Source organism: Amborella trichopoda, chromosome 3, assembly GCF_054954075.1.
Source record: "Amborella trichopoda isolate Santa Cruz 75 chromosome 3, AtrichopodaSantaCruz75HAP2 v2.0, whole genome shotgun sequence".
In the NCBI taxonomy this organism is placed as follows: domain Eukaryota; kingdom Viridiplantae; phylum Streptophyta; class Magnoliopsida; order Amborellales; family Amborellaceae; genus Amborella; species Amborella trichopoda.
This window is the reverse complement of record NC_142338.1, coordinates 11,364,384-11,376,614: the sequence shown is the minus strand read 5'-3', so window position 1 is coordinate 11,376,614 and position 12,231 is coordinate 11,364,384. Positions and strand designations below refer to the sequence as shown.

Sequence of the window (12,231 nt, the reverse complement as noted above, 5' to 3'; positions counted from 1 at the left end):
TTACTTATTCCTCAAATAAGAAAGTAAATTTTTTAAGATGAAAGTACACTCTCATGTATTTAAATAGGTACTCTCTCTAAAAGCTTAAATTTTAAATTTTAGAGAAAAAAAGTATCTCAAATTTCAAGTTTTTAGAGAGAAACTATATCAAAAATTTTATAAAGAAAAACTAACTTAAATTTCAAATTATTAGAGAGAAAATTTTCAAAAAAATTTAAGACTTGAGAGATTGAAGGAATGGGAAAGAATGTTATTTCATACAAGGGTATTTCCATCCCAAAAAAAACAAAAACTTTCTTATTTGAGGGTAGATTAAAAAACAGATACTATTAAGGTTAGTGGATTGGCCTATATATTATTAAGGATGGGCATGCCTATAAATTATCAGTACACCAGTACCTTACATCTCAAATTGGCGAGTCTCCTAAAACCTGCATTGGATTTGGCAGTAAGAAAAGCTTAAGAACTGCGCCCTTTGAAAGATTTCACCCCCTTATTTACCTACTATGACATGTTCTATGAGTGATTTTTTAAATTATTACAACGTAATTAATGGATTGCTAAATGGTGGGGAAAGGGGTTGAGGTCGTGGTGGTAGCACCCACAGCCTAGTTCACCACATTGTGGTTTTTATTTTTAATACTTTGAAAAAGCCAACTCCTAATCTACTTGAAAAAATGAGTAGGGTGTTGTCTTCCCCGTTGGCCCAAAAAAAAAAAAACAGAAACTAAATAGTTCACATTTGTAGGTGCCGATAAATTACCTTCATATTAACATTAGGAGAAAAGGAGACATTTGAAAAGATAAATTTCCATAAAATTAATACATACAAAACAAATAAAAACTCTATTTCAAAGGAGAAGTACACAGTCATATTACCATTAGAAGAAAAGGAGACATTTGAAAAGATAAATTTCCATAAAATTAATATATACAAAACAAATAAAAACTTTATTTCAAATGAGAAGTACAAAAAGTGACCATTTACTTTTGGGAAGGGTTTCTATGCTTCTTCTACAACATAGAAGATACATGCTTCCCCCCATCCAGCCGTCCAATTTAGATCAAGTGAGCCACTAACTATTTGATCTAGATCTGACGCTTCAGGGTATTTTATTTACAAATTATATGAATATAAACATCTCAATGGGGAGCACCTAAAAAAATATTTAAAATAATTTTTTAATGAAAATATAATGATAAAAAAACCTTGAAATTTTCAAGGTATTTAGGTCATTTTTAATTGATAATATTATATATATATATATATTTAACAGATGCGGGTTTAAAAGAGGAGCGGACGTCTTAATGTCGTGTCAAAATAGTTTGTAAATAAAAATAAAAATAAAATAGTGTAGAGATGTGATATTGTGATTGGGGCCATCTCAGCTGTCCATTCAGAATGGACTGTTGGATAGGGGAAAGCATGTAACTTTTATCCACCAAAGGAAACATAAAAAGCTTGTCTTTTATTTCTAGAACAAGGAGACTACAATCACTCATGTCCTTCAGATTTCAAATTGGGTGGTTGTGAGCACGTTATTTACCAAACTCCAAATTTCAAAAAAAACTTCTCGAACTTCATGTCATACCCCAAGTCATCCAATTTGACATCTAGTTAAAAAATAATCGTGATCTCCTTGTATGAAAAATAAATGGTATAATCAACTAAGTTAACAATGGGAAAAGATGTTACATGACCCACATAAGGATTCGTGTTTCTGGTTGTTCCTGGTTTTGTGCGTCTAGAACGCGGCAGCAAAAATCCACGAAAAAAGCATGGAGAAACATGCATCTAAAAAGGAAAGAATATTCAACGTTGAAAAATAGGTATCCTCCAAAGACGGGGTGGAAAGTTGATTTTCTTTTCCAAGAAAAAGAAAGGAAAAACTAAAAGGGCAGTCCTCTATGTTCAAGTCGAAGGGATGGTGATGGCTCAGAGACCTTGGACTCCTTCAGATTTCTGAATTCCATCACCTTGTCAAAACCTAGAAAATTTCTCGGAATTTCCGTGTCTCTGTTTTCATTTTCAACAACCTTCAGCTCTTGGAAAAAAAACTTCAGTTCTTTTATTCCCAAAAAAACAATAAGTCCCCTCTCTCTCTCTCTCATTTTCAAATTTTTTTTTTTTTTTAATGATAACCAAGATTCGTACAATCAAGAGAAGGATCTAACCACCAAAGAACATTGGTGTACACCACCCTTAGTAAGAGAATGAGCTTCGAAATTAGCCTCTCTAAAGCAATAAAAAAGCTCAAAAGAGTCGCAAAAAAAAAAAAAATGAAAAATTTCATCAAACATGGATGTCAATCTGCATGCCGGCTTCATCTATCCTTTAACCCATGCTATCACATTTTTTAAGTCGCCCTCAATAAGTGTGAAAATAATTGCAATCCTTTCGATAGACCTCTTGTCTCTGCTTCATTCACAGAATCACAGTTGAGATGTCAATTGGACCCAAAAACATCAATAAAATGTTCCCTCCATTATCGTAAATAACTCCACCAAAACCAGCAGGACCGGCATTCCCGATGCCATCAAAATTAAGTTTAAGGCATCCCTGTGGTGGTGGAATCCATGTTGCTTGTGTACTACTGAATCGATTATGAAGATTTGCAACTTCAAAGGGATTTTGAATAATCTGATTTTCTAGGAATGAAGGTGCAATCCTTATTTGTGAGAAAGCCCATCAGGACGTTTGTTTTCAATGAATGGATATCTATGCTTTTACCCCCACACACTCTTTTTTTATACTCCTTCCAAATATTCCACATCACCAAAGAGATCTCCATAACATTGTTCCAACTTTTTTTAATCCTGGGTTCATCCATTGCTGTAACACAGTTGGCATTGATTGAAGAATAACGATCCGTAATTTGATGAGTTGTCTGTATCAACTCCAAATCTCCTGTGAATGAGAGCAATGAAGTAGGATATTGTCTGCATATTCATTACCCCTAAGTATAGTTGGCAAACATTTGGTAAGATGAAGCTTCTCTTCCTTAGATTATCCACAGGCGGTAATTTTTTTTGGCTTGCTACTCAAATAAATAATTGAACCTCCATAGGGACATGAAGGTTCCATATTTCCATATTGCTACTAAGTTTGGGTCAATGATTATATGCCTCTTCTCATAAAGAAATCTGTAAACAGATTTTGATCGAGAAGTCACCCTCAGAATTCAACTCCCTAATAATAGAATCCTCTTTATTTGGAGCATAAAAAACATTCTACAACACTTTCAATAGCTTCTGATATTCTTGAAAAAAAGCTATCGAAAACCCTCCTGTCCTGCAAGTAATAGACCACACATTGTTAGTAGAAAAAAGCCCTCTCAAATCCTCCATAGAGGCCAGAGGGTCGAGGGCTTTAGCAAGACCTCAGCGAAAGAATACCAAAGGCGAGTGTTACCCAACCATTTGTCAAACCAAAATCGGTCTTTTAGCTGAGAACTTCACATCATAGGCCTTTTAGTTGCGAACGATAACGGCACCGCCTTTTAGTTATCAGACTAATATTCATTAGCTTCAACCTTTTGATCCCCAAACCACCATCAATCATTGATTCACAAATTCTTGCCCATTTTACTACATTAGATTAACCCTTTGTCAACCATTGAAGTAAGCATCACGCTAAAACACTTAGCCAAAAGTGTGTAGAGATAAGGCGGTCACCTTGTTGAATACCTTTGGAGGCCGGCAAATAACCACTGGCCTTCCTATTAGATAAGATATAAAAATGAGTTGATGAAAGGTAACCATGAATCCACAGTATTCATTTGGATCTAAAACCTATTTTTTCCATGATACCATGGAGGATTTGTCAGTCCACTTTGTCATATGCTTTCTCAAATTCAATCTTACAAATTAGACATGGTTTTTGGTCTTTGATCCTAGCATGAATGTATTTCTGAACAATTAAGATGTTATCCATAATCTATCTTTCAAAAAAGCAAGTTGTGGACCATCAACAGCAAAGGGAAGGACTTCTCTTAATCTGTTTACAGAGACTTCAGCAATAATCTTATACAAACTCCCCAAAAGATTAATAGGCCTTATATCTAACATCCTCAATCAGATTCTTTTTAGGAATTAAAGCAACAAAAGTAGAATTCATTGATGTACAAATTTTACCTTTACTGTGGAATTCATTCGTCATAAGCATCAAATCTTTTTGTAGCATGTCCCAAAACCTCTGAAAAAAATTCTAGAGGGAAACCAAGCGACTTATCTCTCCTTAATCCAAACATTGCTCCTTTGAACTCACCCATTTCAAACTTACGCTCCAACCAAAGAGCCTTATCAGCTGGCAGTTCATCAAATATCATTGAATCTATCCTTAAAAATTGTCACTTTTTAGCTTTGAAAGCTTCTTTTAAAGTGATCGATCATTGATTTTTCAATACTATCAGGCTCAAAGGTCTCCACACTATCTACTTTGATTTTTTGGATTGAATTCCCTCTTTTCTTGGAATTGGTTATTGTGTGCAAAAATTTAGTAATTCGATCACCTTCTTTGAGTCACTTGACTCTTAATTTTTGGTCTCCACTGCACTTTTTCTAAATTCAATAAAGGATACGGTTTCTATGAGCCCATGCAGAAATGAGTCACCTTTTAAAAATCTATTTTTGAGATGGATTTTTGGACCTAATTTTATGGACATGTAATCTCTAACATGGAGATTATAAATATGAAAAAATAAATAAATTTTCAAAAATAAAAATAATGATTCTATTAAGAAAACATATGGACCATTAGTTTCAATTGGTTTTAAATGAACCACCTATTTACATTCATCTTTAAGATGAATGCTTTGTACCTTGGGACCGCATATTGTAGAAATACAGTCGAGCCCGCATGAAACAATTTTCCTTCACTAAATCTCTAACAATTTTCTTTTTTCACAAAAAAAAAAAACAATCCTCTCTCTCTCCCTTAATTTCAGTTATTTTGTTCACAACAATACTAGTCTCAATTTCAGTTCTTTTATTCACAATAAAACAAACAAGCCTCGATAGTCCTCTCTCTCTCTCTCTCTCTCTCTCTCAACCTTGCTGGAGCTTGCGCCTTTACGCTTCCTACAAACTGCTTAAAGTTCCTTTGATTTCGTGAAGCACACAAAATCGAAATTCGATCATACACCGCATCAGATTAAGAGCCACCCTCCAAAACCAGTTAATAATAATAAAACAAAAAAAGAAGATATTGGGCTGGAATCCCATCAAAAATTTCTACACTCTTTGTTTCCCAAATCTCTAGAATTAGACCTCCAACTACAATGGCAAAAACAACTTTTCTCTTAAAAGGTCCTTTACTAAACTCCAAGTTTTAAAAAGCTTTTCCAATTTGAAATTAAAAAGTCCTTTCCTAAACTCCAAGTTCTAAAAAGCTTTTTTAATTTCAAATCTAATACTTACGAGTAATTATAATTTCTTTACATAAAAAATAAAAAAAATATAAAATTAGATCATTCATCTTTAATACAAAGTATACAAGGTTGAAAAGTGAGTGAAGTTCTTGGTGGCTCATTATTTGAAAAACGATTCCCATCGTTTTACAAGGTCAACGCCTTGGGCCACTATTCAATCAACACATAAAGTGCAGCAGCAAGAACCCACAAAAAACCATGGAGAAACAATGCCTTTTTCTTTCTACAGTTTCTTGTCTGTCACTGTCTATTCAACATTGAAAAATTGGTATCCTCCAAAGAGAAATTGAAAAGTTTATTTTCTTTTCCAAGCAAAGGAAGGGAAAACAGAAGAGGCAGTCCTCTATGTTCAAAGTTAAAGGGATCCAACAATGGTGATGGCTCCCTTGGACTCGTATCGATTTCTGAATTCCACCACCTTGTCAAAAGCTAGAAAATTATTCGGAATTTCCGTGTCTATATTTTCATTTTCAACAACCTTTCTGCTCTTGGAAAAGAAAATTCAGTTCTTTTATTCCCGACAACACAAACAAGTCTCCAAAGTCGCAAGAAAACAAACAAGTCGCCATGGTCCAATCTCTCGCTCTCTCTCTAAACACTACTAGGGCTTGCGGTTCACGCTTCCTGCGAACTGACTTCGTCAAGTACACAATATCGAAATTCCATCATACCCCACATCAGAATAAGAGCCTCCATCCAAAACCAGTCAATAATAATAATAATAATAAATAACATTTCCTTTCATATATTGGGCTTGAATCCCATCAAAAATTTCTACACTTGCTTTTTGTTTCCCAAATCTCCAGAATTAGACCTCCAACTACAATTATAAAACAACTACCAAATAAATAAATAAATAACCTGCTCTACAGCTGCTTCTACTTACATCAAATCAAATAATGGATTCTCTCCCCACCAGTTCGGAGAGAGACAAGATTGTATGCCCCTCCTCTCAGAGAGAGAGAGAGAGAGCTTCAATTGGCACTGCACAGTGGACTGCCAATGTTGTTGCTCTCTTTCAAAACAGAGCACGCCCTCGGGCTAGCAATGGAAGATGTCAAGAAGGATGTCTTGGGGCACGAGCAACTTCTAGGAGAGAGGTTGACTTGCTCTAACGCTCTCCATTGAAGCTCAGATGGATAGTCCCTAACACAACCAATGCGAGGTCCCACACCAGTTGTCCATTTACATGAAAGCTGCTTCCCCAATTGATAAGATTGCATCCCCTTCTTGGAGTTTATCCTCTTAAGTATTGATGCCTCTGGTATTCTTGTTTCTTCCCCACCTTCTTCCTCCCTTGAGTGCAACTTCTTATTACTGAAATTTACCTTGTTATCTTCTTCTTCTTCACCCTTCAAGAAACTGCTAATGCGGTTTAAGGCTCCAAAAGATTCGCCCCTTTGGGGAATAGACAAATTGTTTGAATCTTTTGCTATGTCTGATTCTGAGGCCACACTTCTGAGGGATGCATTTCCACCTTGTTTGCTCTGTGCATCATCCTCATCAACTGATCTCAACTGTAAAATTCGAAGGAAGGGGGATTGATTAAATGATATATAATTTGGGGGCAAAATCAAGGTAGAAAGTAAATATGAGATGATGGAAAGGAGACTCTGTACCTTAACTCCAGTGAGATCCACTTTGTTCTCCTTGAGAAAGCTCAAAAATTCCTGAAAGTTTTCTTCAGTTGGGCGGTAATGGCCGCTATATGGCCACACAACCTGAACATACAGGCAAAATCAAAGACCTTCTTAGAACCCAAACAATAAGATTTATTGTTGATGTGCCATAATTTGATATTTGATAAGGTGAAAAGGGATTTTAGTAGAGTTTTACCTTAAGGCATCCCTTTTCAACAACCAGCCTTCCTGCTGCGGATGTGGCTCCCCCAGATAGAAAGCTTGAATGCTGAAACATGCCTTTTTGTTTCTGCATGCCGAATCCAGACCATAGTCAGACAACCAGTTCTCAACAATTACTTGGGAGAATTAAATCTTTGGAATCTATAATTTTCAGAAAAACAGCAAAAGCCCAATAGACTGGCTTATTAAAAGATCTTGGGAGCCTTCAAAAATTTCTCAAAATGCAAAATTTCTTGACATTATTGGAAAATACTGCCAAAAATCAAATTTTTGCTTTGATCACTTAGAAATCTGAAGTTTCTTGACAATTTTGGAAGAAATTGTCAAAATAATAAATTATATTGAAGTTTCATCCCATTTATTATTTGATTTCTCAATGCAATATTACTTCAAATTCCATGCATTTTTTGGTCAACAAACTCAGCAGAGAATCATACCTGGCCCACGTATAAAGCCTTTGATGTGCTGAGCACAAAAATCCACTTAGAATCTTTTGGTCCTTCAGAAGTGTCAAGAAGCTCTCCATTTTTCTTGTACACAAACTTCCCATCCTTCACAATCACTTCATATGCTTCCCTCTCTTTCTGCAAGGAAATCACATAAAAACTTCAGTCAAAATAGGCCACAAAACTCTTTTTCCTCTCAATTTCCTGACCACTTGATAACTAAATTCATAGCAAGAAATTGTTAGGACCCAATTGAACCATGAGAATAGAAAAGGCGAATGACAGTCTAATTCAAACTAGTGGGGTTGCTAAGCACAACTAGAGTTTCTTGGGGGTCCAAAAAGACCTACCGGACCAAGATACTTGATACACTGTTGTTGCAGCTTTGATCTAGGGCATCGCTCAAGGTTCACCTCTCGTCCCTCACCCACATCCAACCTGCAAATCTTGGAAATCTTAGTCTATAAAAAGCAGGCATTAGAGTTTTCTGATTGCTTATTTTTGGATCCTTGTTAGAGCAAGAGATGAAAATATACGGTGCGATGTACAAGCTTACCAGTAGAAGTATGGCTGTCTACTCTCACAATCGAACCATGTGTCATAATAGAAATGCAGATTATGTCCATAACGATGGCGTGGATCAATCTATAGCCACAATAAATAATGAAATCAGTTAGAAAACAATAAAAACACAGATCGAGACAAACAAAAGCCACTCCTCTGTCAAAATTTCCAAGGTGGATTTTGGTAACATACTGCTTCAAGCCAATGCTGCAAAGCAAGTTTTTGAGCCTTTTCATCTTTCGATAAGCCCTTCCCAACCTGCAATTGAAACAGTGAGTCTTACTTTTAAAAGGAAAAAAAAGTTAAAAGCTAGTCTAAAGAAAATCAGAATGAGAAAAAATGGTGCACACAATTTACATTGTGGACGATGTGAGCCACAATGTACCTTTGCAGCCCTAATTCTGGCCCTGGACCATTTTGAAACCGCAGATTCAGACTTCCCAATATCAAAGAAAGACACCGAACTCCTTTTAAGTGCTGCAAATTCCAAAGCCTTCCACCTACAACAAGGAAAGAAAATACACCATTTAAGACATAGAAATCTAAGAGGAACAGAAACAAAAAAAAAAAGAAGAAAGCTTAAGATTGCAAAGAGACATACCAGAGCTCTTCAGCTACAACTGCACAATCTGCAAGGTTCCTCCTTGTCCGATAACTCTTGTAGACTTTCTGCAGCTTAACTGCAGCTTCATGCTTAGAACCACTCTTCTCGGCCAAGCTGTTTGATCTCAAAAAAACAGACCTAGTTTCCTTGCTTTTAGGATTAACATGTCCATTAGTATCCGAGTCTGAATCAGGGCTCTTGATAGAAATAGTGGTTTCCATTTCAAAGGGATTCATTGGATCCCTCTTCTTAAAACTCACAGATCCCTCAATTACGAGCCGACCACTGGAACGGCCGAAGGATTTCAGAATGGAGTCTTCCGATGAATCCCGACCATTGAAACTTACAGACCTCATGGTGGTTTTCACATCAAGTCCATTAAAACTGATCGATCTAACAAACACGGTTTCATCTTTCGAAGCGTCATCGTTTGGGTCCTCTACGTCTGACCAAATTCCTGTGTATGTGGAAAAAGACATCCCCATTTTTCAGAGACCCAATATCTCACTGATAGATACGGTTTCTCTGCAATAGCATAAACATATGGAAGATGAGTCCCATGGACATTACAGGAACTGACCACGAATATTTATTCTATCCACAAGCTTACTCGTAATGGAAGAAAAGCACCTTAAACTTTTCTTTCCAAATGGAAACAGGGAAAAGGAGAGAAAGATAAGATTTTGATTATCTTTCCAAAGGCGAAATAATAATAATTAGTCGTCTATACACAACGGTGAAAGAAGAGAGAGAGAGAGAGATTCTATGTATACATAATGGTGGAAGAAGAAGAAGAAAAAAAAAAGAGAAATAAAGTTTTCAGCTAAGAAGAAGAAGGAGAGTGAGACAGAGATCAATTAAAACTACAGAACAATCAAAGCCATAAAAAATGTCAGGCCCGAAATCTAAAACAAAATAAATCCTCCATGAACAGGCCTAACAAAGTCTCGAGAAATCACAGATCCCACCATGCATTTTAAAGAATCTAAAACCAACATTTGAATCTCACGCCTAAATCAAGAATGCGGAAAAATCTCCATTTTTTCAATTACACAAAAAAGCATTCATCAAACAAAACATATCGACATTTCCTATTCATAAAAAATTGAAAGGATTCATTCCATTTCAGGCAAAACATGGTTCAGTAAATAAAAAAAAAAAAACGAGAAAGTAAATGACTTACTTTTCAGGAAATGCTGGAGTCCGAAGCGTGAGATGATACGAATTTGATGGAAATGGAGGAACACAATGCGGAGAGAGATGAAAAGAAAGGAGGGCAGGCGTTGATGAGAGAGAGAGACAAGGCCAAACGTTGAGGAGAGAGAGAGAGGAAATATTTGGAGCAGGGGGAAACGGGAAAACAGGGTGTCGTACTCGTACCCCGAAAAACCCCGTCAAAATTATTCCAAATACAATACTCGGAAATGAACCTTCTTCCCGAAGAAGTCGTCCCGTCGTAAACTGAGTTTTCTCAACTCAACAAACCATAACAACACCACGCCGCATCGCCATTTCTTCCCAATCAAACAAAAAATAAACCTTATCTCTCTTTCAGAATAGAATTATTTGAAAACCATACGAATCGTTGCAATACAGTGCTGCCGGCTCCATATATGTTGTAAACAAAAAAGCGAGCTTTGGCTAATAAATCTATCTCCACTCTCTCCTTATACACAACACAACACATCCCTCCCGATGAAATGATGGCATTGATTAGTGTTTTTATAGAGAATAGGGGATAAGGTGTCCCTCAAAATGGAACCCACCTCCGTCCCAAAAGTCTCTACACGAGTTTTGGCCAAGACCACATAACCCTACATCTTCAAAGTCCCCAAAACTTCCGAAGAAAGACTGATGACCTTCAATGAAGTTTACGATACACCAACCTGTGTAGCACACAGCCCGAGTATTGAATAGTTGTCATATTTAAATAGGATTGTGTTAGGGTATACATACATAAATGTACTTAACATTTTTAAATATTTAATACCTTTACCAGTAACTTTTTATCAAGGGATATTATAGCTAACTAATCAATGTCAATACAGAAATTCATAATAATAACAAGATTATTTATTAATTATAGTGGAGGATCGTATTATCGAGATGGGGTGTAACATCACTCATGTGATTAAATTTTTATGGGAAAAGTTTATATGAGTTTGCAACCTTAAAATGTAGAATCAGATGTACTTAAAAAATCTATCGAAAATATTGTTTTAACTTTGAAAAACCCCTCTAATCGATCATCTCGACATTGAGATGTATGAATATGAAAATAAAAAGTTTTTGAGTCCCGAAAATAGTGCATCTTGCAATACATTATCTAGATCGTCCTTTTTTTATAACAAAATTACATGTTATAATAAATTTTTAAGGTGCCCCATAATTGGATTGTTTAAGGTTTCATCCTTATTATATTTATAGTTATAATTATTTATATATATACACTTAATGTATTTATGAAATATATTTAAGCGATTGTCTATAAAAAAAAGCCATTTACGTTTTGTACAAGGAGGACACAATCATTATTGTCCTTTAAATTTCGATTGTCCCTTAGATTTCAAAATAGGTGGTTATAAGAGTGTTATTATAGACATAAAATTTCAAAAAAACATTCTCAAACTTCGTCACTCACTTCAAACAATCCAGTTTGACATCGAATGAATAAGAATAGTTGTGACCTCCTTATACAAAAAGTAAAAAAATATTGTCTTGTACAAGCTGGATCGCATGAGAGTCCAAAAAATATAAAGCGTCCATTTGAACAATGGATTGTAAGTAGGCGTTCCATCCTAAATTTTTCGCAACCATAATATTAAAGCGGAGATGGTCGATTTAAAAGTATTTCACCAGTTGAATTGCAATTTTTGATGAGGTGAGGCTTTACTTACTTAATTTGATGATGCTGACAGGCCTCAAGTATCGTCGATCTTTACTATCTTTGCCCCTTACACCGTACACAACCTGTACATGATCTACCTTCCCATGAGTGCCTGTCGCCCCGGTATTTTCCTTTTGTCTTTCACTTGAACAATCTCCAGTAAATATTAGGGGTTTGTACGAAGGTTGACTATGTGCCGTTGATCGGTTTTCTAAAGATTTAAATAAGTGATGAGTTGGACCTATAATAAATAAACGGAAGAAGTGGGGCTTGTCGGAACCATGTCAAGGGAGCTCCTCATCTTTTCCTTGCGCACCAAGCTCACCTATTCTACCCTACTTAATCCTCCGCAAAATTATTTAATTTATTTAAGGAAAAAGTTTATGTAAGGATGCAACAAGTACGGATACCCCTAAAAAATCTTTCGAAAAAGGTAGTT

The 12,231-nt window shown here is 35.8% G+C and overlaps 1 protein-coding gene across 1 annotated transcript; it reads right to left on the bottom strand.

The window, feature by feature from the left end:
- Positions 1-6,144: 6,144 nt before the first annotated feature.
- Positions 6,145-10,721, bottom strand: LOC18448879 (calmodulin-binding family protein). The gene is made up of 10 exons (XM_006858934.3): positions 10,089-10,721; positions 8,903-9,430; positions 8,687-8,801; positions 8,494-8,559; positions 8,294-8,382; positions 8,088-8,175; positions 7,729-7,875; positions 7,266-7,358; positions 7,049-7,150; positions 6,145-6,946 (listed from the first exon to the last, which is right to left on the bottom strand). Exons 2-10 carry the CDS (start codon positions 9,388-9,390, stop codon positions 6,404-6,406), a joined length of 1,731 nt encoding a protein of 576 aa, XP_006858996.1. The 5' UTR covers positions 9,391-9,430; positions 10,089-10,721; the 3' UTR covers positions 6,145-6,403.
- Between the last annotated feature and the right edge of the window lie 1,510 nt (positions 10,722-12,231).